The 26,846-nt window shown below is 41.1% G+C and overlaps 2 protein-coding genes across 7 annotated transcripts in view; one reads left to right on the forward strand and one right to left on the reverse strand.

Annotated features, from left to right (window-relative positions):
* Nucleotides 1-351: 351 nt before the first annotated feature.
* gtpbp4 (GTP binding protein 4) lies at nt 352-10,270 on the reverse strand. The gene is made up of 17 exons (XM_058645623.1): nt 10,115-10,270; nt 9,139-9,309; nt 8,937-9,040; nt 8,487-8,623; nt 8,290-8,390; nt 8,013-8,105; nt 7,716-7,907; nt 7,110-7,175; nt 6,938-7,027; nt 6,729-6,839; nt 5,831-5,908; nt 5,206-5,257; nt 5,008-5,108; nt 3,327-3,524; nt 3,172-3,237; nt 1,028-1,171; nt 352-841 (listed from the first exon to the last, which is right to left on the reverse strand). The coding sequence occupies exons 1-17, from the start codon at nt 10,160-10,162 to the stop codon at nt 689-691; spliced, it is 1,905 nt and encodes a 634-aa protein (XP_058501606.1). The 5' UTR covers nt 10,163-10,270; the 3' UTR covers nt 352-688.
* A 1,474-nt stretch (nt 10,271-11,744) lies between these two features.
* LOC131470059 (la-related protein 4B-like) overlaps nt 11,745-26,846 on the forward strand; it is a 37,479-nt gene continuing 22,377 nt past the window's right edge. For 4 of the 6 annotated variants that reach the window (XM_058645564.1, XM_058645593.1, XM_058645583.1 and 1 more), the window contains exons 1-2: nt 11,746-12,332; nt 19,701-19,834. In XM_058645564.1, coding sequence (XP_058501547.1) covers nt 19,754-19,834 — 81 coding nt within the window. In that variant the 5' untranslated portion in view covers nt 11,746-12,332; nt 19,701-19,753. Of the gene's footprint in view, nt 12,333-17,019; nt 17,121-19,700; nt 19,835-26,846 lie in introns of all 6 variants that reach the window. The other 2 variants (XM_058645574.1, XM_058645611.1) reach the window with 2 other exon arrangements.

Genomic DNA, 26,846 nt, shown 5'->3' on the forward strand with positions numbered 1-26,846 from the left:
CAATGAAAAATCAGCCAAAATTTTACTAATACATAGTTCAACTTAAACTGTACTAAAATATGAATGAACGAATTAAATTGAAAATATGCCAGTTTCTTGGGTTGGGTTTTTACATGGCAACACTGTTTATACATGACTTTAAAAATGGTTTAAGAGGCAATGAGAATCTCCCTTTAAATTCAGCAGATTGCATTTCAGGCAGGAGGGTGTGTCTTTTTACTAAATACAAGCTGACTTAAAGAGTTAATTGGACAAAAAAAAAAAACACATTTCTCGGTAGGATTTGTTTTTTTCAAAATAAAAGCAGACTTTAAAAGGGTATTTTGTGAGTGAGACAAGTTGGCTGCAGCATTTTTGTTAAAGGTGGGTGTTTATTTGGCTTCCTGGTGAAGGGATATTTCTTCAGAGGAAACTCGAGGGCATGATCACTTTATCTGAAGTAAACTCAGCAGTCTCTGTTCCTCCATACAATTGTATTTTCTGTCTCCAGATGCAGACTTTTAACAACACAACAAACAAAAGACACTTATTTTTCTAATTATTCATCATTTGGGATGGGGGTAGTGCCTTTCCCCGACAGCTACACACCAAGAGTTAAGAGATTTTATGTTCTTTGCGCTGTTAAGGAAACAGCGTAAAATGAATGAGTGATGTCTTCATGAGTCCAATTTAAAAAGAAAAGCGGGTTTTATCTGCGATCTGTGGTGCCCGACTTCCTCTTCCCCGCCAACAGGTGTTTGGGTTTGAGGTCAAACACGTGTCTGTCCGCCTCGCCCTTCTTGCCCTGGCGGTTCATGCCTTTCTGGGAGTTTTTCATCATTTTCTTTGCCTTCTTTGCCATCTGAAAGAAAGAAGACGAGGACAAAACGAGACAGATGTTAGTTCTATAATCGACAACAAGCTGCCAGAACAAGCTGCGACATTTTGACCTTTTGCGAATAATAAACAACAAACATTAAGATTCAGGTAAACATTTGTCAGAGCAATAAAGAATTATAAATAAGATAAAAAGGCAAGAGTCATTTACCTTGGGGTCTCTTAAACCAGACTGGTCTCTTGGTGGACGGGAGGCACTCTGGCTGCGAGTTTTGGAGGTGGGAGGGGCTGAAGTTTCACGCTTACGTTTCTTAGCGACACTGCGTGATCGTCGCGCCTGTTGAACGTAATGACTCTGGAACAAGAAAAAAATAATTTAAAGATGATACAGATTTGATTCTGTTTTATTATGATTTTAGATTACACAGAGGATTTCATAACAAAAGCCCTGCCAGCTGTCAAATGTGTCACTTCCAATCCAACCCCATTCAAAAACCACACCTTCCTTAGAATGTATGTTATTACAATTTACAGCAATGATCACACATTAGGGATGGAACCGTATTATGAAAACCGTCCGAACCGTTCAGTTCCGACTGTCTTGGTTTGATTCGCATGTGTTGTGTTCGGTTCATGCGCTGCTCCTTTTTCTCATAGGAGAAGCGTGTACTATTCCAGAGCAGAAGGTGGCGGTATTGCGCCTAAAGCCAACCACCAGTAGTAAACAACAAGAAGTGACGCAGTGCAGCTGGGTGTAGCAGATAGAAATATAGTATTGTTGTGGAGAATTGTGTGGGTATGGCGAGTGGGAAAGAGCCAGAGTTGGAAGATGCGCCAGCAGCACTTTATAGGTCTGCTGTATGGGACCACTTTGCATTTAGAGTGACCTACGATGATGGTGGTAAGAAAGTTGTTGACAAAAGTGCGACAGTGTGCAACACGTATTGTTTACGCTAACAGCAACACGACCAACATGTCAGCTCACCTGTGGAGACATCATCCCAGAGAGACAATTGTCAGCGCAAGGAGGAGAGGGAGAGTCAACAGGACAACTTCTACTCCCCGCAGCTTTTAAAGTGGACATATTATACCCTATTTCCCCCATTAAAATAGTTCCCTGGTGTCCTAATGAACATGTCAGTGACATGCCTTGGTTAAAATACCATAAGGATGAAGCATCATTAGCAGTTCAATAACCCTGCTAAACCCGCCCCTTTCAGAACGCTCGGTTTTCGGGCATGGTCCACACCCACTTCTTCCAGGGGGTTTCTGATTTGTCCTTTTTACAGCTCTATTCGTCTCCCCCTCCCTCCACTAGTTCTCTGACAATATCAACATGGCAGCGTGCGCAGAAAACAGCGAGAGTGCCGTCACAGGAAGAGACGTCCTACATAAGGATCGAGCCAAACAGTGCCGAACTGTAAATCAGTTAAAAACACTTAGGGACAGCACCACTGATCGCCACCGCTGATCATCAGGTCCTCGTTCATCAGGTCCCAAATCCTCTGAGGCTGGAAGTTTGTGTAAAACACTGTGCTCCACTGTGCAGCCACGAACAGCACACTTGTCCCTCCGCGTTGACATAATACCGCTCTTCCTCCCTCGCCTGCACTCTCGCAGGGACAAGGTGGAGCTAAGGTGGAGCTCTCCAAGTAAACTTACTGGTGGGTGGTAACATTCGCGGTGAAATGCGCATGCTGACGTCATAAGCGCAGGGAATTCAACATGGCCTGTTTTATCGCCTATACTTACACTAAGGGGAACCACGAAAACATGACTGAGTATATTCTTTTTCCACACTTTGGCGACTGGTAGGGCCTCCAGAGTCCCAAATATAAGTATTGAATTGCATAATATGTCCCCTTTAAACAGCAATATGGTGACGCGTCAGACAGGGCGAAATGCATAACTAAAGGAGTGGGATATTTCATAGCCAAAGATATGCAGCCTTATTCCGTAGTGGGATTCCGTTCTATGATTAAAGCACTGGAGCCACGATATAAAATCCCCTCCAGCAAACACTTCAGCAACATGGTAATTCCAACACTTTATGAAGAGACCCGACAAGGAATTGTTAAAGAGTTGTCTGACACAGCTTGTGTAGCGCTAAGTAGTGATGGATGGACCTCTATGGCTACTGATAGTTTCCTGACTCTGACTGCCCATTACATTACCTCAGAATGGGAGATGAAAAGTTTAGTTTTACAGACGCGCCCCCTTAGAGGCATACTAGCGAGCATCTCTCTGAAGGACTGACAGAAGCAGTGACATAATTGATTTTCCTAACAATCAACATATAACGAACCGAAAACTGTGACCACAAAACTGTGAACTGAACCGAACCGTGACACTCACCTCCTCATTGTCGTTGACATCCAGGCCAAGTCCACTCATCTCCTTCTCTAGCTTCTTCTTTTCAACCTATAACACACACCAGCCAAATGTAAGCTCATATGCTAACTTAACTTCAAAGAGCTGAATTCCCATGACTCTACAGCGCCCCCTCTCACCTTGGTGGCGGTCCTGGGCATGCGAGGTCCGTGCACGTCCTTCTCTTTGGACGTGAGGACCATGAGTTGCTTCTTGCTGCGGATCTGTTTGGCCAGAGCGCGGATCTCCTGCATCTCCTCATCCTCACTCTCCTCGTCGGAGTCATACTCACCCGCTCGCTCCTTTAGCTCCTCCTCCTTCTCCAGGTCCTCCAGTTTCTGAGAGTCAACACAAAAAAAGATCCACAGCTGTTTCATCTCTGTTTTTACTAAGTTAAAATGATTTCATTAAAGGGGACATATTATACCCTATTTCACCCATTAAAATAGTTCCCTGGTGTCCTAATGAACATGTCAGTGACATGCCTTGTTCAAAATACCATAAGGATGAAGCACAATAGCAGTTCAATAACCCTGCTAAACCCGCCCCTTTCAGAACACTCGGTTTTCGTGCATGGTCCCTTTATATGCAAATGAGACACAAGCAAACACACACCCACTTCTTCCAGGGGGTTTCTGATTTGTCCTCTTTACAGCGCTCACTCGCTCAGCTGCTTCTCGTCTCCCGCTCCCTCCACTAGTTCTCTGACAATATCAACATGGCAGCATGCGCAGAAAACAGCGAGAGTGCCGTCACAGGAAGAGACGTCCTACATAAGGATCGAGCCGAACAGTGCCGAACTGTAAATCAGTTAAAAACACTTAGGGACAGCACAGCTGATCGCTCAGCTCACCGCGCGCTGCTGAATAAACTGGCGCTGTATCAGACCGGTGACTGTATGCTGTGCTGTCCCTATGTATCCATGTGTCGGAGGTCTGTACCTGTGACGGCACTCACACATACAGCGCCAGTTTAGGCAACTCACCGTTCGCCGCTGGCGATCAGCGGTGCTGTCTTTTTAACTGATTTTCACAGAGAGTGCAGCACCGCTGATCGCTACCGCTGATCGCCAGTGGCGAGCGGCATAAACGGCCGCTGTATGTGATCAGACTGAGTCTGTGCTCCGGTCATGGAGGACATACTGAACAAATATTTTTAATTAGGACGTGTCAGAATGGTTAGTTATGAGCTCCATGTGACCTTTTCTTAAAAATGTGTGTGTTTGTACGTCGGTGAAATACGTTCGCTGACTAAATACGGCGACCGCTGGCCGCAGTCTGATGCGAAGTGGTGCGAACACACGTTTGCTGACTTTATCCGGAACATTAGCTTCATATATAAAATCCTCGGAGCTGGAAGTTTGTGTAAAACACTGTGCTCTACTGTGCAGCCACCAACAGCACACTTGTCCCTCCGCGTTGACATAATACCGCTCTTCCTCCCTCGCCTGCACTCTCGCAGGGTGGATCTAAGGTGGAGCTCTCGAAGTAAACTTACTGGTGGGCGGTAACATTCGCGGTGAAATGCGCATGCTGCCGTCATAAGCGCAGGGAATTCAACATCGAGTGTTTTATCGCCTATACTTACACTAAGGGGAACCACGAAAACATGACGGAGTATTCTTTTTCCACACTTTGGTGACTGGTAGGGCCTCCAGAGTCCCAAATATAAGTATTAAAATGGTTAAAAAGTTGATTTTGCATAATATGTCCCCTTTAAGTTTAACAGCAGCAATCAAAATATTCACATTGAGGAAGCTGAAAAAAATGACAAACTGTGGTTTTAATGATTCAGTTCAGAGGTAAATGTGCACAGACTGACCTTCATGATGTCAGGGTCGATGTAATCTGCGATGTTGTGACCCTGCCACACTTCAGGGATCTTATCGTTCTTCTCGTCCTCGTTCATCAGGTCCCAGTATTCTGAAAACACGCGAACGTGACCAAGTGTTTACATCTGACAAAACACACAAACGGCTGCTAACACATTCAAATAAATACAATTAAAAACACGTCTTACTCTGCAGGTCCAGGATGTAGTCATCGCCGAGCTCCATCTCCAGATCCCGCTCCTGGAAGACGAAGACAAAAACAAGTTATTATAAAAATATGAAGCCATAAATAAAGTCATAGGTGTCGTTTCTGACTCAGGCACGCTAACCCCAGACTGAAAATATGCTCATTTAGAAACCTTTCCTTATAATAAAACATCATCTTTTTATTATTTTTCATTTTAAATAATAACTTTTATAGGCTCCGTTCTGACTGAAAGGCTGTGCCTTTTTATTGTTGATTAAAGGACATTTACACAATAAAATAGTCAATTTACATTATTTATCCAATTGGAACTTCAACTTTTTCAAATATTCAGGCTTAAAAAGAATTGTGAAATTAGTTCTATGAGAAATAACATAAAATATTTCACCAAATGCATCAATATTAGTTCCTGTAACGGACGCCACAAAATCTAACACGTATAGTGATTTAATGAAATATTTTAAATCATAATACGTCTGTTATTAACACAGAAAGTAACTTAAAAACAAATGCATTAATTACTTCATTTAAAATGTTTTTTTTACAGTTTTTTTACAGTTGTATTGGAACAAATACACGTGACCACGGTGAACAGACAGCGAACGTACCAGTTTGCGTTTGGGTGTGTCCACCTCCATCGCCTTCCTGCGCAGCAGCGCCCCCTCTGGGATGAACGGAGGTCTTTCCTGGAGAAGACACACAAACACACAAGAAAACAAACCGTTATTTACTAAATAAATTAATTAATCTGTCGCTTATTTTCTCAATTAATCCGAGAGTTATTTGGTCCATAAAGTGTCAGAAAATATTCACATTTAAGAAGCTGAACAATGACAGAAACAAATTAATAGTTACTAAATGTAGTGTTTTGGGACAGAAAGGTCAGAGGTCAGAAAAGATAACTTAAAGGGGACATAGTATGCAAAATCAACTTTTTAATCATTTTAATACTTATATTTGGGACTCTGGCGGCCCTACCAGTAGCCAAAGTGTGTAAAAAGAATACTCAGTCATGTTTTCTTGGTCCCCCCCTTAGTGTAAGTATGGGCGATAAAACGTTGAATTCCCTGCGCTAAGTGTTTTGAACTGATTTACAGATCGATTTAAAATAGATCAATCACCCAGCCCTAGTTGAACCGCAATGTTTCCTCCACCAGCCATGTTTCTCCCACGGTCCACGTTCAACTGTTGTCATTGTAGCGTGAGTGTGCCAGTGTCGACACACCCTGGAAGAAGTGGGTGTGTGTGTGTGTGTATGTAAAGGGACCAGGCACAAAACCGAGCGTTCTGAAAGGGGCGGTTTTGGCAGGGTTATTGAACTGCTATGGTGCTTCATCCTTATGGTATTTTGAGCAAAGCATGTCACAGACATGTTCATTGGGACACCAGGGAACTATTTTAACTATAGTCAGGGTATAATATGTCCCCTTTAAATCGTCCAGTCATAAAAGTGTTAAGTGTTTCTAAGAACACGGTGGACACCCTGAAACCAGGACTCTCGCTCACCTTCTGGTCTCTCTTGGCAGGCATGGCCAGGTGGAGGCGGTTCAGGACATCATGGACCTTCTTGCTCTTCATCTTGGTGTCGACACGATGAGCGAGGAGACGATCGCAGGCCTGAGACGCGACAGTGGCATTAAAAACACACACACACACACACACGCAGGAAACAGCAAAACCAGCAGAACAGACCGAGTCTTGTGTCGTTTCCTCACCTCGTTTTTAACCTGAATGACTCCCTCCTCGGTCAGAGTGCTGCTCTCTATCACAGAGATTCCCTCGGCAGAAAGGTCCGCAAAGATTTTCTGGCGCCGGCAAAGAGGCAAACGGTGAGTCCACAGATTCTCACCACAATTGTTGAGATGTTTCAGGATCCTCGTCACTCACCTGATTCTCCTCCGGCAGCTCCTCGATCTTCTTCACATCACATTTGTTGGCCACGATGATGAGAGGCTGCAGAGGAACAAAGAAACCACTTTATAACACATGACACAGTGAAACACTCACTTTACCCTGAGCCAACAACAGGGGCCGGAAAGCTGTAATCCTTCAGATTATTATTCTATCCGTGGCTTTGTGATCATGTTTGAGGAGGGTAACATAAATAAACTCTTGAAACTTGGCATGGGGGTCAGGTCTGGCGAAAATGCGATATCTGCATAGTTCCCGGACCCGTGCGTTGCTCAAGGGCTCTATAGCACCCCCTTAGGTAAAATGGAGGTCAATTGAGTTCCACCGAATTTCCCGAAACTTGGTGGGAAGATGTTATCGACCAAGACGAACAAAAAAGTCGACCGTAACTATGGCCTCAACTCAACAGGAAGTCGGCCATTTGGAATTTTGCGTCCATTTTGGCGATTTGCACCCGACGTAAATGAGTAAACTCGTCCTAGCGCGTTTGTCGCATCGACATTAAAAACACGACAACTGGTACGAGACATGTCAAAGGTGAAAAGATGTCGTAAGGTTTTGCGGGTGTGACGTCACTCTGACCTTGTTGGCGAACAGCGGCCGGATGTTGGTGAAGAGCTCCAGCTGCTCCTGCAGCGTGTGACCGCACTGCTCCGACACGTCCATGACGTAGAGGACAGCCGCTCGCAGGTGAGCCAGCGCCGTGATGGCCTGCATCTCAATGGTGTTCCTCTCCTCCAGAGGGTGGTCCAGGATACCAGGGGTGTCCACCACCTACACACACAGCTACCGTTTACACACACTTACTGGAGAACAAACAGCTGATTTCTTACACTGTAATTTGGATCAATTAGAGGAGCAGGAATCTGAAGTTGTCACCTGCCAGCGCAGATATCTGTAGTCCATGTGACCCACAAACAGAGACTTGGTGGTGAAAGCATACGGCTGCACGTCAACATCTGCTCTGGTCACCTGATCAAAAACATCAGTTCAGAATCAGGACCAGGTTTATTGCCAGGTGAAGCTTAGATAAAACAGTGAATATAAACTTAAGAAGTCTTTCATTGAGTAGCTACAGTTTGATTTTCCTCGTGTCAGTGAGCCTCTGTGTCTCAGAGAAAACACTTCAAACTCCTAAAAAAGCAATAATGTTTACCTTGTTGATGAAACTGGACTTGCCCACGTTGGGGTAACCACACAGAAGCAGGGTCCTTGTGTTGGGATCGATGGACGGCAAACGGGAAAGATGCTGACGCACTGTTGGGGAATAAAAACTTTAATTTTTTCCCCCCCACATTTAAAGACACAAATATTTTTAATGACGATTCCTCCTCTGTCGCGGTGACGTCTTACCTTGCTCCAGATATTCCAGACTGGACTTCTGTCGTTTCAGGATGGTGCACATACGACCCAGAGCTGCTCTCTTCAGCTGTTTACACCGATACAGAGAATCTCCGTACTTCATCAGACGCACGTAGTCTTTGGCAACACTGCAGGGTTCCAAAACAATGCACCACTTTATTCATTTGCTCCTTTAGTTCTTGAGGTTTGCCTTGTTTAAAGTTGTTTTTTCATATTCCTCGTGTCATTTCTACTTTAATTGATTGTGTGTATATACACAGGAAGTTTATAGATTTTTTTGCTGCTTTATCTCACTGTTATGCAGCCTTTTCCAACAGGAAACTTGCACTTATTTAAGAGCCATTTAAAAAGGTTGATAGTTGGAGGAATTGATTACTTTTTGAGCCTATTTTTTTCCAACACTGACCATTTTCATTACTTTATTAATTTTTTTTTACTTACTTGTCAATGAGATTCTTTGCGATGTTGATTTGACCCAAAGCCAGTTTGTAATGATCCTTGTCATACAACACGTTCATCAGATCAGCATAGAACGGGTGGATGTCCTGATGAGATAGAGAAAATATTATTTCACTGAAAAATTACTTGACTGAAATGTTTTTTTTTGTTTTTTTTTTGTATTTTTAGCAGTTTTCAGACTTACGTCGAGCTTGGGGAAGTCGGTGAGGATCTGCGTGAGGCGGTCGTGGTAGTTCTGCTGAGTAAACTTCACCTTTCGCATGTAAAAGTGCCGGATGCGGTGGATCTGGTAATGTTTGTGCACCACTGTGGGAGTTTTCCGCTGAGTTTTCGATAAAGTGATGTCGATGAATTCCTGCAAAGAGGCAGTTACACAGGTCACCGTTTAATCACAAATACAAAAATGATATTATTTTAGCCAAACACTGAATTCAATATTTACGTTTAAATACAATAAAATATGAGTTCATTTGAATCATTTGCCTCTTTATGTTCTTGTCCCCGACTGTATTTTCACTTAAACTTTGTTGATATTACTTTAAATCTTCATGCCAACACAGAGCATACAGTCATGATATTCAATGTGAATTAAAATGTATAATCACTGCTCAACATTTCTTAAAACACATGATTTATCATCAAGTAACACAACTCAAACATTTTTCTAGAGAGTGCTGCAGATCTTCATTGTAAAACGTGTCAACTAAAAACTGAATTGCATACATGGAAAAACACACATTGTAAAAATGTTAAACCATTTCATAAAATAAGCATTGTGTCCATCATAATCCGGCATAGGTGTAATATTGATGGCAACTTTTTTTATAAAAGGTAACTTGTTTTATGACTAGACATAAAGATACAGTGACCAAAACAGACACAAAATATGCACAAAAGTGTCACGGAATTACCAGAAATAGACATAAATCATAAGAATTAGAGGTTCTCACACTTCGGTGTCAAAGCGATTGTTTAAATAACATAGAGACGGAAAAGTGTTCCGGTCAATTTACACATCACGACACGTGTTTTCGCTTCCTCCATGTTTTTTTTTTCTTCTACTCTTTCTGTCTCTTCTTCACCTCCGTGTCAAACAAGAGCAATGGCGGGAAAAACGACTGCGGTTAAAAAAGCTCCAGAAAATAGAAACAAACGCTTACCTTTGCGGTGGGAACCACCATAATCTTCTTAAAGTTATAAAGTGCCATTTTGTCGGGACACGTTAGTCCGCAGACGGCACAAGAGGAAAGGAAAGGAAAGAGCGAGGGCTCGGTGCTTCCGCTGTAGCCGGAAAAGACGCCGGAGAAGAGTGTGGTGGCTTCTTTTTCTTCACAGCGCCCCCTGACGTCACAACATGGACACTATTATTTTAGTCTACTAAACTTAACTAAAATAAAATAAACTAAAATAAAATAAAATAAAATAAAATAAACTAAAATAAAATAAAATAAAATAAAATAAAATAAAATAAAATAAAATAAAATAAAATAAAATAAAATAAAACATGGTGTTCATGTTGGACATTCATGATTTGAGGGGACATTGGTGACTGGAGACTTACTCTTACCTTAACCACAAGTACTACTGGCCTAATCCTAACATATCTTAACCTTAAAATGTAGTCATTTACGTTGCAGGACTTTATTTTGTCCCCACAAGGAAGACAATCCCCATAATGTGACTGTGTAAACAGGTTTAGGTCCCCACAACATTAGTAACACACACACACACACACACACACACACACACGCGCACGCGCACACACACACACACACACACATTTGTTGTTATCGGCTGTGATCAAGATAACAACCAATCAGGGGGCGCAGCTTTATCCACGCCACACCCACGCCCCTTGATCACGAGTGGGTCCGCGTGCGCCCCCCACCCAGTCTCGACCAATCAGGTCGGCCCGCTGTGAGCGCGAGGGAGGGGAGGGAGGAAGAAGGCGGGGCGGGGCTCGAGCTCAAGTGTGACAGCTCCGGCTTCAGTGCTGCACCAGAAAGAAACAAACACAGTAAGAGGTCTCACTCCGCTGGTTCTTCTGCGCTCCTCCTGCATGACCACAAGGAGTCACGAAACAACCCGAAAGAGACACAAAATGGCCAAAGGGAGGCGCAAAATCACCAGAAATTAACACAAATCGTCCACAAAGAGACACTAAATTACCAAAACGCACACAAAATGTCCACAAAGAGACACATAATTACCAAAACAGACACAACATGTCCACAAAGAGACACAAATGGCCAAAAGACACAACATTACCAGAAAGAGAAACAAAATGATATGAATAAGTACAAAATAACCAGAAAACGAGGCAGGATGACCACAAGGAGACTCAAAACAACTGGACAGATACACAAAGTGACCAAAACAGACACAAAATGTCCACAAAGAGACACAAAAGGACCTAAAGAAGGCACAAAATGAAAATACAGAGACACTTAATGACCTAAGGGAGGCACAAAATGACCAGAAAGAGACACATAATGATAAGAATTAGATGCAAAAATGACCAGAACGTGAGACAGGATGACCACAAGGTGACACAAACCAACCAGAAAGTACCACATCATTTCCTGAAAAAAGTAGTTTGTAAATCTTACATTGCTTTCATTGATATTATTTTTATTTGTATTAAATTATTTCTCTCCTCACATTTTTCCAACTTGTCATTCCTCTGTAAATTAGCAGAATGAAAGCTAAGCTGATTTTTTTTTATTAGTCCTCTCTTTAGTGAGAGTGATCCATCGCGGCGCTGTTAACGATCTTTGTGCTGCACACGAAAGGGAAAGGAAACGGCCGCTGCTCCCTCTGTTCCCCCGTCTGCCTGTCGTCTTCTAGCGCTAACGAGCTTGTGATCGATCGGGACCTTTCGGGGGAGGCGAGCAAGCAGTGTTCATTCCCAGCTTCCAGTCAGGGCCTTTCCTACGGGTGTTTGAGTCTCTCTCTGCCTGGCAGCAGCATCACTGTCCACCGCGAGGACCTCGCTCTGAAATCCCCGCGGCGACATTTATTTATCGAGCACGAAGTTGATAGACAAGCTAGCTAGCTAGCCACCTAGCCAAGTCTTAGCTCGCAGAGAGTAGGTTTAAGTTTATTTTTTTCTCCACTTTTATTTTCCTTTGTGGGTTCTTATTTTTTAAGCGGGACTGTGTGTGCCACTGGCGGTCGTGACTGTTTCCCCCTGAAACCTGAAGACTTATTAGCGGTCAGGTGTAGAGCGGTAAGCCGGCTGTTCGTAGCTAGCGTGCTAACCCATAGCCTGCTAGCTAATACCCTGCGTATTTAAGTTGGGAACCAGTTGGAGGCCTCGGTCCAGCGCCACCTTCAGCCGCCACAGTGTTCGCATCGCCCCGCAGTGAGAGGTGACAGGTGAGTGAGCTGCAAACACGCCGCCTGGCTCTGTTAGCATTCTGTGCTAACACAGTGGTTGTTTTTGTGGGGGGTGAATCCGCTAACTCACCCCCCGGAGGTCGCCATCTTTCACTGGGTGCTACTGCAGCAGAGCAGCTAACGAGACATGGCTGCGACTTTAAAAACATGATGTAATGATGTGTTTACGGTTCCCCCTCCCCCCAACACTTCAGGAAAGCCCCCCCATCAGCAGGCCACTTGGCCCGGGTGAGCTGCAGTGTTTGTGGCCTATGTCCGCTGCTAAAACATGCGCCTGCATTGCGTCGTTGGTGGAAGTTTGCAGTGAGTGACTGTGAAAGTGAACCAAAACAAACACTGGACTGACTGACTGATTGACTGTCAGTGCCGGTGTTCGTGTTCAGAGCTGCTGCGCAGCTGACATGGAAATCCGGCGTGTTTTGGTATTTTGTCAGTGATCCAAACAAACTAATTATCCCATCATTAGAGGTGTGATCATTACTACTGGGTGTTATCTGTGCTAAAGCATGCCAAGTTTTAAACCTGTAATGTCCTGTATCCACGCAACTGAAATGTAAAAAAACGCATGTAAACATGTCTTCTTATTTCGAAGGCAAATGTGAATTTTAAACTGTAGAACAGCCCATACTATAACACCATATGAACAATACTATCGTTTCCATTAATTCATCCAGAAAAGACATGTTTTCAGCAGTAAAATAACAGAATCATTTTAGACTGAACAGTTTTACATGCACAGTTTAATCGAGTTAAGACTGTAGTGGCACTTTTCTATAATCCTTGCTACAAACTAGATGCAGCATGGCTCTTGTGGTTGCTGTCTTGTCCTAAGAACGACAATGACACCAGTACAGATTTCCGGCAACAGTACAGTAGTCCTCTCCTACTTCCGAGTCAAAGACCAGAAGGAAGAGTGTGGTGCGTGTGCACAAAGGTGTGTTAATCCAACTAAGACTAGCTCTATTTTAGTCGGACAAACGTGTTTACATGACATTTAGAAAAATGTATTATTGTCTTAGTCTAAACATAGACATGAATGTAAACACCCTGTGTCTCTTAGCTTTAATGGCATTTTTCCATTCATTAGAATCAGTTGATGTAAAAAGATTTGTTCACAGAATAGTTCAGTACTATCTGCATGAGTGGAGCACAGACTCTGTCTAACACAGTCACTGAACTGAAATACCACTGAACATGGTCGTGATTCAGGCTCACGATTGATCACCAGCTTTCAGCAGTCCTGTCGCTGAAAACACCAGACTCTGGTAAATATTAACATTTTAGACGTTTCCTTTGCTTTGATTTTTGTGTCAGACGACACGCTTATGACTCGTCCAGTGACCACACTCTCTGTATCTGTATCAGTATCTGCTCATTTCGTTTCTCAGAGCAGGTACTAAAAAGAACTATATAACATTACACATTATGGAAAAAAATCCATCTGTGGTTTTTATTTGTCAGTTTTGGCATTTTTACACTCAATGCAGTTTTTTTTTTTACATACATTTTTTTTTACTACAAATTATTTTCAGTGCAAAAAAACAATTGCAGACAAGTGACAAGTAATTTTCATTAAGGATCTCACAGAAGAGGTAAAATCAATGTCTTATCATCTCCCTATTTGACATTAGAACACAAAACATAACAATAACGTGGTTGTATTATTATTACTCAAAAACCATAATCTAGGCTGAGATAACCTAGACTTAACTGGTCAACAATAGCAACAGTTTACTCACCTCCACTGTAGAAAAGGGTAGCAAACCTTTACCAATAAATTTGTGACGATGGCACTCGTCTTGGGTCAGAGGTCACTGTGAGGACAAGATAAACATAACAGTGAGCTGTTTAACAGCCGATGAAATAGATTTTAACAGGTTAAGCTTTATCAGTTACTGTCTATATTCAGTTAGCTTTTCATTTAGTTAGCTATATAGCCATAACATAAAACTACACACTGATATCTTAAGTTAGCGTTACATGGATCCCAGTTCAAGCACATATTATGCTGCAGTAACGTTAACTTAAGTAAACAAACATGCACCATGTAAACTTACCTGTTGAAATTCAGACACAGCACCGTCAGTACTCTGTTCTAGTCATGGATGAAGCGGAGTCTGGTGGTGTTTTTAAATCAGGCCGCTCTGTAACATCCACAGTACGGGTGTGGTTGAGAGGAGGTGGATGGCTGCTCTTCTTATACATATGTATGTATATGTATATATATATATATATATATATATATATATATATATATATATATATATATATATACACATATGTGTGTGTGTGTGTGTATATATATATATATATATATATATATATATATATATATATATATACATGTGTGTATATATGTGTGTGTGTGTGTATAGGAGAAATGCAATGGTCCATGAAATGTCACACGCATCAACCAGTTTTAATGAATGATATCTTTATTGTATGGGGCAAAGAAACCAGGAAATATTCACATTTAAGAAGCTTGTTGTGGTTATTTAAAAAAACACTCAAGCTGCTTATCAAAAATAGTTGACAATTAACTCAGTGACTCATTGATCTTTGCAGCCCTTGATGAAAATTAAAAAATTTGCCAGACACCCGCTGATGTGAGTACACGGCCAAAATAGATCTCAGAAAGTTGCTGCGTCATCAAGGTTACGAATATTCACCGGATTACAAAAGTACTATTCGTAATTGTAAAAACAAATTCATGTGTCTATAAAAACAAATCTCACTCCTGGAAAGGCCCATCCCTAACTTGTTCTGGGCTGCTGTGATACCAAGTTTATTCAAGACGTGCTCGAGCACAATGTTATTCACGCTGTACCAGTTTTAATTCATCCAAAACCGTGTTGATATAATCTCTCAATCACACCGGGGCTTTCAAAATTAATGTTGTAACGTCACAGAGTGCAAATACTTTGTAACTGTACTGAATTACAAAATTCATGTATCTGTATTTTACTTGTCATTTATATTTCTATGTATTTTCTCTAACTGTCCTTGTTACTCATTGCTACCAAATAAAATCGGAAGAAGAGTTGATATCATGATCTGTATTTATATAGAGCTTTTCTAGTCTTGATGAGCTGCTTTACTCGACAGTTTACATCTTTCACACGCTGTAACATGGGGTTAAGTGTCAAGGACACATAGACGAGCAGAGCCATCATGTCTCAATGCTAACTCCTCACTTTTTTAATACTTTTACTTAAGTACCTTTTATATCAGAAAACATCTTTTGATCTGGGTTATCTGTCAAGTATTTACTCCATTTAACGAGTAATCGTTTGGTCCATAAAATGTCAGAAAATGTAGAAAATATTCATCAGTGTTTGTCAAACCTGGAAATGATGAGGTTCTCAAATGTCTTGTTTTTGTCCACAAATGAAAATGATTCACTTTTAATGATTTCTTTGTTTTATGGAGCAAAGAAACCAGAAAATATTGACATTTAAAAAGCTGAAACGATCAGAAATCTTGTTTTAACAATGAAAAAAACCTCAAACATTTAGTAATCGATTAAAATCGATTATTCAAGTAATTATTTCAGCATTCCTTTTGATACTTAAGTGCAGTAAATGTCATAAACTTTAAGACTTTTTACTTCAGTAATATTATATAAAAGTGACTTCAACTTCTACCGGAGTCATTTTCTGGTCACGTACTTGTACTTTTACTCAAGTATCACCTTTAATGTACTTTATACAAGCCTTTTCAAAATCACAACAAATGATCATTTTGAGTCAGGAAGGTCCACACTCACTGTTTGGCTCGTACAGGATAACTCGCCCAAACTAACCCTGTTGTATTTTTAACCTGGTGGGGTTGAACCTCAGGGGTTATTTACGTGTGTCGTAAATAAGCTTGTGTGATAATGCAGGGCATGAAGAAGAGGCGTGTGTTTTGGTTTCAGGCCTTTGTCGACACTCTTATTGTTCAGATTTCTGCTGGCTGGTCTTTCCAGCCCAATGCTCCCTTCTGGAAAGGGTAACCAGAACAAGTACGGCGGGCACAACTCGACTGTCTTTCTGAAGGTTTATTCCACATACACAGTTAAGCAACAGTTAAGTTAAGTTGAAGTCAGTTTGAAGTCAGTTTGAAGTCAGTTTGAAGTCAGTTTGAAGTCAGTTTGAAGTCAGTTAGACAGTCAGTTAGACAGTCAGTTAGACAGTCAGTTAGGTTGTAAAACCGACAAGTCGTACAAGTTCTAATGATAGATAGATTTACAAAGGCGCATACGAAGGTAATATATAACAAAACATGGCTTTGACGATGCACCTTAAAGGCACTTTAAAGGCAACGGTGCTTTGATGCCAGTTACAACAATGAACAGATTAATAGAATGAAAGACAAATAGCTTTGCCTGCTAGAAAGTTCTACACTTATGATTCAGGGTGTGTGTCGCAAAAGCAGCAGTGCTTATGGGGACAAGTTGTGTCAAAACTGTGTTTTCAAGGTTCAGTGTTGGCAATGAACTCGACAGGTGTCGATTAGAACTGTTTAGTCTTACTGTGCAGTAAATTAAGTCACAGTTTTTCTTTTGGAAGCTTCTGGATGTGTGAGGTAACAAAAATAAAAATATAAATACGCCAGGTTAAGTCTACAATATAATAATAATATATCTGATGCTTAATCTCACCATTAAACACACTTTTTTCAACAGGAAACTGAAGTTTGTGAACCACTTACTCTCCCACACCAAACTCCATAGAGAAAATCTGTGATTTTAGCTCGAGGGGACACAGGAGACTGCTGCCTTGTGTGGTAAGTAATTTAAACCCCGAAGTGACAATAGAAGACATTAGAACTTAGTGATGGAGGCAGCAGTGGTTCAACAACTCCTGTGTGCTGTGATGTTAAAATCACTGATATTCTCTATGGGCTTTGGTGTGGGAGAGTGAGTGAGAAAAACTTAAGTTACCAGACAAAAAAGTATGATACTTTTTTTTTAGATTATTATATATTATATATTCAATTATATGTCACAATCAGGGGTGGGCGATATCGGCAAAGATTAATATCTCGACTTGTAATTCATTAATTGCTGCTTACATATAACATCAAAGGACACAAAATGAAAGGAAACAACTCTTTATTGTCTTTTAAAACAAGGATTCAAGTAAATATTCAAAGACAAAAAAACAAGTGGTCAATGCATGTTCTGCATAACATTTCACACAGACTTTATGTTATTATTAAATAAATGACATGAAGTGGAAACAGATCTTAAGGTTTATTAGACTTTAAGGTTTGGCAAATTGTGAAAAGTCTGTCACAAGCCTCCACATTAGACACACACGCACACACACACTTTGGTCATTCCTCCTCCTGACAGTGCATGTGTGTGTTTTTGAGTAGGTGTGTATCAGCCGCAGCAGTTGAGTAGATAATTGTGTGTGTTGACGTTAGGTGTTGCCCTGTGACTCCATTCAAAAATCAAATTGTTGTTTATACAGTAGACTGAAGATATGATCGGTGCCCGATTTGTTGACATAACACGCAGTGGAAACCACGTCATCTGCAGTGAATAAAAAGCAGATGAACGTTCTGAATGTAAACGTTCATATTTATATGGACTTAATGCTGCTGTCTGTGGTTTTTATTGTTTTTTTGTCTGTTGCTGCTGTTTTTACTCTCAGGCAAACAGCTTTACCACATGAGCGGAGAGGCCCACCTCTTTGTGGAGTTCCGCCTCCTGATTGGTTGATATGTAGCATATTCTGTTCATCGTAAGTCAGAACTGGGAGTGACATCACTAGGGCTGCAACGATGACTCGATTAGTCAATTATTAATTGATTGAGATCGTCCTTTATTAGACCTAAAATATAAAGATAATAAATAATAAACATGCATATATGTGAAAGTACAATATAGAAAGATATTAACAATACGACTATTAAAAATTTCAAGTATAGTAGTATGTACATTATAGACAGTTACCAGAGCATATACAGTGTGGGCTTGGTATTTACAGCATAAACAAGGACTGAACTGGATGTATTGTTTCTATATGTTGCACATATTATATACATTTTGAACTAGATTCATCAAAATTGTGTTCTATTTTTATATCACAGGAGGCATGATATTTCTTAAAGCCAAAATGTGTCAAATATCATTTTGATTAAATATTATCCTGACCTTAGCACGTCATATTCTACAGATCTGAACAAATGTCGCACAGTCATCATTTAAAATATGTTGTTCAAATGAAAATAAGAATCATATTGCAATCGCAAATTTCAGTCAAGAATTATTACAACTACATTTTGACATTTGAGAACATCATCTTTTCCAAGATTGACAAACAAGAACAGAACAGATAATGGATTAAGAAAACTGTCACTTTGGAAGTCGTCGTTGGTTTTGTCTCGTCATGTAACCTCAGCCTGATGTTCATGAAGTCGTCATTGTTACTCAGGTGTGAATAGATTCTGTAAGTGAACTGGTTTAAAGTCGACAAGTTGATCAAACAGCAGCTGTTTTCAGAGCTGAGTAGAATTGATGGATTTGTCCCATTAATCACCACTGGATCACACACACAAGCACACGGCTGCTATGTATGGGAATCTGTATGTGGCTCAAAGGTCACCCACTTTACAGTCGTGCCATTCTTTTTTTTCCTGCTTTGTATGCAAACGCAGGGCCTCTGTCACAGACAGGCGTCTGATTGTGGGCTTTAGATTATATCTGCGTTACAAGCGGCCCACGATGAGACAACAGATTTTTTTTATTCTTAAATTTGTTGTTAGTATTATTATTATCTTTCTGTAGATTAAGGCTGTAATCAACCAAAGAAATTCTTAAATTTCGACTCAAAATCGACTAGTGTTTTGTATCACATGCATATGTGCAATATCATAGCACATGAGTTCTGAAAATATACTGTCAACTATTTTATTATTAGACTAAAACATTAAAATATGCCAATTCTGATATGCTGAGTCAGTCAATCAGAATTTGAGTTGAGCCAGAACGTATCGACTCATAAATCGACCATTCGACAGGGACTTTACAGCCCTACTGTAGATGCAAGGAACGTCTGTGTGTCTGGATGTGTATTGTATGTCTGTCCAACAGTTTGCTTGACTGGCTTCAATCTTGGCACCGCAACAGTGGCTGTTCAATTACAACAAAGATGCATCAGATGAAGAAACACACAAACACAAGAATTACACAAAAATCAACACACTAATACAAAAATACATCAAAAACACAAAGGAAGAAACACATAAAAATACACAAAACAAACCACAAACACACACACACAAGTTAAATGTGGAATTACCCTGCAGATACTGTGACGAAGATTCTTAACATGTTTGTCTTCTCCGTCCCTGTAGCTTCCTTGGTGACGCAGAGACTTCTCCCTGAGGAGCCAAGAAGCAGACGGCTCATGACTTCTGACCAGGACACGAAAGTTGTAGCTGAACCACAGGTGCAACAAGTACAAGAGGCAAAAGACAACTCTCATTTGGTGAGTTACACCGTCATACTTCTCTGAATGTCCCACAAGCTCATCGATAAAGTGACGACGCAGGATCTTGTGCCTGTTAGAAAATATCATGGTGAATGTTCTTCAAACTTCAGTTTGTACAATAGCCTAAGAATATGTTCACTGCTCGTCTCTCTGTTACAGATTTTGAGGTCTGGAAACTGAATGTTGCTTTGTTAACCACTCACTCTCCCACACCAAAGTCCATAGACAGGGTGTCCGCGGGGTCTTAAAAAGTATTAAAAGTTGATAAATCAATTTTAGGAAAATGAAGGCCCTTAAAAACTACGATGCGCAGACATGCATGCGTACACATGACGCTACGCATCTTGCGACAGGGAACGCGCTCCTCCTCCCGGCGCGAAATAATATCCGAAATTGCACGAAATAAACTCCAAAATCGCCAGAGATGGGAAAATGTAAGTTTGGGGACTCCTGGTTGGAGATCCCTTAATTTCAGCAATGGCTGAAGCCTGTGGCTGAGAACAACCGGGGGGCCTTTTGTTTATATTGCAGAAAGAAGATAAGCGTAGCCTCCATGGACATCAACGCTGTTAAGTTACATATGCATGGTGCTTGTGCTCTATAGATTTAATTTCAAACCAAAACTGTTTGTGTTGTGTTGCTGATTACAGCTTGAAATGGCGATAAGGTCTTAAAATACATTACATTACATGTCATTTAGCAGACGCTTTTATCCAAAGCGACTTACAATGGAATTGAGTACAATCAGCCAGGGGTGGGATCGAACTTGCGACCATGATGTCTTTCGCACACAGGGTAGGGTCTTAACCACCACTCAAATACTATGAGAAGGTTTTGAAAAAGTCTTAGAAAGGTATTGAAATTAACTTCAGGATTCCTGCATATACCCTGATAGAGAAAATCAGTGTTTTTAACATCACAGCACACAGGAGTTGTTGATCCTCTGCTGCCTCCATCACTCAGTTCAAATCCTTTGTTCAGATTGACCTCAGTGACACAAAGTGACCACATGAGGCAGCAGTAGACCAGCAGCTAAAATCACTGATTTTTCTCTATGGGCTTTGGTGTGGGAGAGTGAGTGGTTTACAAACTTGAGTTTCCTGTTGGAAAAGTCTGTCTCACAGTGAGATAAAGACGTGAAACATGTTCTGTAGATATCATACATGATATTTGTTGTTGTTAATCAGTTTTTCCCAGTGTCTTCTAGTTGTTCATCTGTGTTATTACATCACAGTCAAACGTCCAGAAGTCATGTGTGTCTTCAGCTAATCTCTCAAATTAATTTAGTCACACCATGTGTTTTTCTGTGGTTGAAAATCTCCTCTTTACATGCTGTGATGCAGCTGCAGTTGTGTTGTGAGATCAGATCAGCAGTGGAGTAGACTGAAGCCATTACGCATGCTGGCTGTGCAGCTTCAGCAGTGGCTCAGTAGTCAGACACGTACAGTACATGCTGTTGTAAACTAACGTAGCTGTGCTGTAGCACTGTGCCTCTTTTCTTTCTCGTGGGAGTGAAGTGTTTTTGTCAATGTTTATGTGTCAGATCTGAATACTGTAGACACGGATGTAAACATTTCAAGGATCAAGTGAAGGAACATCTGTCTGTGGTCCTGGCTTCTACTACTTTTGCTTATACTTCTACAACTACTACTTCTTCTACTTCTAATACCTCTACTACTTCTAGGGCTTGTTTGCTTTTCGTATCTTTAGAATAAGCATTTTATATTTACCATAAGGCAGGGGCTTTGCTTTAAGGTGGCACAGCCCAAACGGACAGAAAAGTGTTCCATGTTTTTTATTTGCATAATCTGTCGCTCGACAGGCTTCAAACTTGGCAGGTGTGTGTGAGAAGTGATGACTTTGATGCGGTTTGGATAAGAAACACATGAGAAATTGGCAGAAATGCGATAGATATGTTGCTAAACGAGCCGCTCTCACATGCTTAAAGACAATGTGCCGCGACTCAGAGTCAACTGAAGCCTGAGACGTGGATACTGAACGAGTTATAATTTAATCCTCGACTGTTTTGCGTTGGCACTGGGTGTTTCTAGTCTGATGACATCACACCATGCAGTCACGACCTGCTTTTGAGCGGGGTTGATTTCGCACACTGATTGTGTCGAACAGGGGGGGAGTAAAGAAACAGGACGCGTAGAGAGAGAGAGTGAAGCGTCTCATGTAACTAAATAACCATGACCTGTTTTTATTTCTCCCGTCACAAGCCTTTCGTGATTATCTTCCTCGTCTGTCACTTTTTTTTTTCTTCCACACTGAAGCACAAAACAGAGCCCATTTCCTCTGAAGCAGTCAAGCAGCACTTGATTGATTCCCATGTCTTCTGAAGACATGTCCAAACAACGTCACACGCTGTCCAGTGTCCAGTGAGTGTCACTATCATCACACTGTTGTTGAGGTGTGGACTAGAGCTGCAACTGTCAGTTATGATACGTTGTTTGGGCCAGAAAATGTTGGTCAAACCTGGAAATGATGTTTTTGTCCACAAACCGAAAGGATTAATTTTTAATGATTTGTGTGTTATATGGAGCAAAGAAACCAGGAAATATTCACTTTTAAGAAGCTGAAAAATCACAGAAATGTGATGGAATTAATGAAAAAACTCTTTAACCAACTGATTATTCCCAATAGTTGCAGATTTGTTCGTAATAATAGTGTTGACTTTCATTGTCTGTTATTTTGCAATGTGACGTTCTACAATCTGTGTTCCGTTAACAGTGGAGGGGCAGTGGAGACAGCCCCCAATCCCCCCCTCGCAACAAGACATTTAACCATCACGATAGCAGTGTTTCCACCCAGTGGAACACTATGTTCCATTACGGACGGTACCAAAATCACCACCTCCAACTGTTCCATTCTTTGGCACCCTTCCCTTGGGACAACATACAACTATTCTCTTACAAATCTTGATGTCTTGTCAAGACAAACCCAAGTAAAGGTACTGTCCTCAGTTAAAACGGAAACCTGAACCAGGACTTAACCATTCCAAACCGAACCATGATGGAAACACGGCTGTGTCACTTCACTGCTCAGGTCATCAGGACCCTTTTTAGATTGAACGTTAGATTATTGAGCATAAATCCATGCTCTTTGTTTGTGATTGGTGTGTCTGGACCCATGAAAGGTCACCGCGGGTGTTAATCAGAAAATCTGCCCTCAGTCGATAGTTTTCATCAGCGCAGAGGAAAGCTGTAACTCAGAGAGCCACATTTCCCTCTGAGCTGCGGCATCCGTCAAAGCAGACCAAACCGTGTCTTAGTCATCGCTGTACCTTGACCTCGGGGCTGAAGTGGCTCTAAGTGGGTCAACGCGAGCATGTTGTCATGGGAAATGAGTTGAAATGTGGAGGAAGTGTCTGACTCTGACTCCCTTTGCAGCTTCAGTGTCACTGCCTCCTTTAACCTGATTTGTTTTTTGTATTTGTTTTAGTTTTTAATTTGATTTTAAGTACACTGTGAAGTGGTGATTAGAATCAGAGCTATGAATGAAACATGATTGACTTCTGATGAGTTATGGTATAGACTAGTGGTTCCCAAACACTGAGTCAGGGTGTTTTGGAGCGACCGCTCAATGGGACAGAAGTATTCACGGGCTTGGAGTCACTGTCCGCCTAGAACTCGTTCCGACAAAACTTCGTATCTAACGTTTATAATCTGACAAACTTGGGGAGCGACCTCCAGACGGACAGCGACTCCAAGCCTCTGACTACTTCTGGTCCATTGAGCAGTCGCTCCAGAACTCTGTAGCCAATCAGCAGGCAGCTTCCTAAGCTCCGCCCATGGGCAGAATCACAAACAAAAACCACAGCGCATGAACAAGTGAATGCAAACGCAAAAGAGTCAGAGCAAACAAAATTCCCATCATTGCAACCAAAAAGTGTATTTTCAAACAAATAAAATAGAATATTTTTAATCAAAACAGCTCTGGTTTAAGTGCCCGTGTATAGAAAAGCACTTGGAAACAGTAAAGATTTATACTTTTTTGATAACCTGTTTCATATTTCATGTTTTGTTAATAATTAAACCTCTTCTTAAATGTGAATATTTTGTAGTTTATTTGCTCTGCATAACGAAGAAAAACATTCAAATAAAAAATCATTTTGGTTTATTAACATTTTAAAACATCATTTTAAGGTTTAAAGGAAACTACAAATCGATTCATGACAGATTAATGGAGTATGAAAATAATTGTGGGTTGCAGTGACTATCCTCGTCGACAGGGTGTTCGTCCAGTCCTGCAGGTTTGATTGACACTCACACATGCGACACACTCGCAGAGAATGTCGGGACTGAATGTGGTCACCGGGGTGGGATTTTACACCGAGCTGCAGCCACATGCTGGTCAACTCTGGCTTTGACTGTCATCGTGTAGATGAAAATACAGTTAAGGGGGCGGCGGTGAGTTGTTGTCGCTGTCAAAAGCGAAAGAAAAAAAACGAGTTTCCTCATCCTCCCCCGGTTGTGTCTCGCTGCTCCTCCTCTGCTCTGGTGTCATGTCTGGGTGCATCTGGTTTTCTTGGTCAGAGCATCACACGCTTTTTCATTTGGATTGAGAATCAGTCGGTGAATAAAAAAAAAAAGAGACATACAGTATTTGGCTGTAATTGATCCATAGATGCATAGATGACAAAGCTGTTTCTCAACACTTTTCTTCTATAGGTGGGCACGATTAACGGTCTAATGCTGTGTTCACACCCAACGCGATTTATGCTAGAACTGCTAACTAACCATTACTTTCATAATTGATTAACCTGTCAATTAATTTCTCGAGTCATCGTTTGGTCCTTTAAAATGTTGATCAGTGTTTCTCAAACCTGGAAATGATGGTGTTCTCAAATTTCATGTTTTGTTCACAAATCAAAGTGATTCAGTGTAAGTAGAGATGTTCCTATACCATTTTTTCCCTCCCGATACCGATTCCGATACTCGTGCTGTGGGTATCGGCCGATACCGAGTACCGATACCAGTGTGTTATAAAAAAATATATATCATACTACGCCTGCATGACTGTGATATGATTATCATCACCAAATCCTTTACCGTATCAGTCACGGGTGTCAGACAGTGGAATAATCTGGATGAGGAGATGAAAAAATCATCAAAACGGAGTGTATTTAAAAAGAAGTATGTAGAGATGACCATTAATCGATACAGAATGACCCAGGAGGAAAGTATGACAAAGGTCAGAGACAGAAATCTGTAGACACCGTGTGGATACGGCAGTGGAAGCAAATGTAACCAAACAACAGCTGACATACATGGAGTCTGATTGACTGTCTAGAGCTAGACTGCATCTCTGAGTGCTACCTGATGCTGAAACATGTTTTTGTCAAAATGTCATAAGAAAAAGAAAAATGATGTATTGTATGATGAAAATCTGTTTTCTGTGGGTAATGGGGACGAGACTAGATAAGCTTTTGCTTCTCCGGCTTTCCCTTTTGGTTATGTGTATTGTGTAAACTACACTAAGATGATGTGTGATGATGAGTAATCTAACTGACATGACCGAAATAAACATATATATATATATTTATATATATATATTTATATTTATATATATATATATATATATATATATAAAAAAATCATTGGTGGTAAGGTTTGGCTCAGGTTAAACCCTCTGTAAAACATGAACGAATACAGCAAATGGACATCATTTATTTTTACCAGTGATATGTTATTTCGTTTTTCAGCTTGTACGTTTGTTTTCACTCTGGTCCAAACACAGCGGCACTGGCAGAGCTTCATGTTTCCATGACGACTGACCGGGAAAGGACGTGCGTAACATCATTATTACTTGACTCCAGATTGTTAAAATGAGTCTCTGAAGTAACGCTAAACTTTAAAAACAGAGGCATACATACGCAGGACACAGGTACGCTGGTTAGCTGTATCGCTGCTCTTTTAGTTTGACTCTAGTTTGACTCTAGACGCGCTAACGGAGCTAACGGAGCTTGCGCAGCTAACAACGCTAACGGAGCTAACCTCTAAAACGGCACAGCGCAACTGTTTCAAGAGCGGCGAAGAAGAACCGCGTCAGAGCTAATGGAGCTCTATTAAATAACGTGGTATCGGATCGGTGCATGGACTCCAGCACTCGCCGATACCGATACCCACATTTTCGGCAGTATCGGAGGCATTTCCGATACTGGTATCGGAATCAGAACAACTCTAAGTGTAAGTGATTTCTTTGTTTTATGAAGCAAAGATATCTATCACATCCATCATGTCTGTCTATCGCGACCATAGTATGCAGTCATTCGGAGAATCTCAGTGTTGATTGACCATCACGTCGTGGTTGTGTCGGTGTGAGTTTTCACAAAATTTGAACAATTTCAACCCGAAAGTTAAAGGGGAAAGTTCTGTTTTCGTGTGGTGAAGCTAATAAGCTGCTTCAGTGTCATTGTGTAATGTCAGGGATGTGTCGTCATGCTGGGTTTCAATCAAATGTCTTTAAATAGTAAAGAATGTGGAACTAAGGAAATGGGTACGAAGTGAGTGCATGGCCTTCAGGCGAAGAAAAAGTTAGAGGGATGGAAAGAGCCCGTTATTTTTCTGTCCGCCCTCATTTACACATGATTGAGATTGGAAAGAAGATAAAAAAGGAAACCATTGTTTGTGATGGGCTCCAGTGGGTTAAAGCCTCAGGCTGTAGCTGGGATTAGTGGTGGGAAAAGTGTCCTGGAATCCAATGTCTCAGCCTTGAGGGTTTGAAACTGAAGGATGTCAAGGTTCCTGAGAAAAGTAGAATCACTGAAAATGTACAAAAACACATTCAAACCTATGTTTGTGGAGAGAAATTCTGCTCATTTATTCACATCACGTAACCGTATGTTCAGATTGTAAATATTTTCTAACAGTTTGAAACTTAAATATACATGTTTTCATTTTTTTAATACAGGATTTTTTGACACATTTGAAAGTTCTCCTTTAGACCCAAATCACTCTGGTGCCACAGTAACAAAAAAGACATTTGGTGACGGCAAACCCTTAAG

This window comes from Solea solea, chromosome 1 (genome assembly GCF_958295425.1).
Source record: "Solea solea chromosome 1, fSolSol10.1, whole genome shotgun sequence".
NCBI lineage: Eukaryota > Metazoa > Chordata > Actinopteri > Pleuronectiformes > Soleidae > Solea > Solea solea.

Bases quoted from the DNA above. Each gene is read 5' to 3' on its own strand.
- gtpbp4 (XM_058645623.1), bottom strand. From the start codon at position 10,162: ATGGCACTTTATAACTTTAAGAAGATTATGGTGGTTCCCACCGCAAAG. The intron at 8,106-8,289 runs GTAAACATTATT...GTTTTTGATCAG, and splicing joins AGTCCAGTTTCATCAACAAG to GTGACCAGAGCAGATGTTGA. The intron at 7,908-8,012 runs GTGACAACTTCA...CTGTGTGTGTAG, and splicing joins ACAGATATCTGCGCTGGCAG to GTGGTGGACACCCCTGGTAT.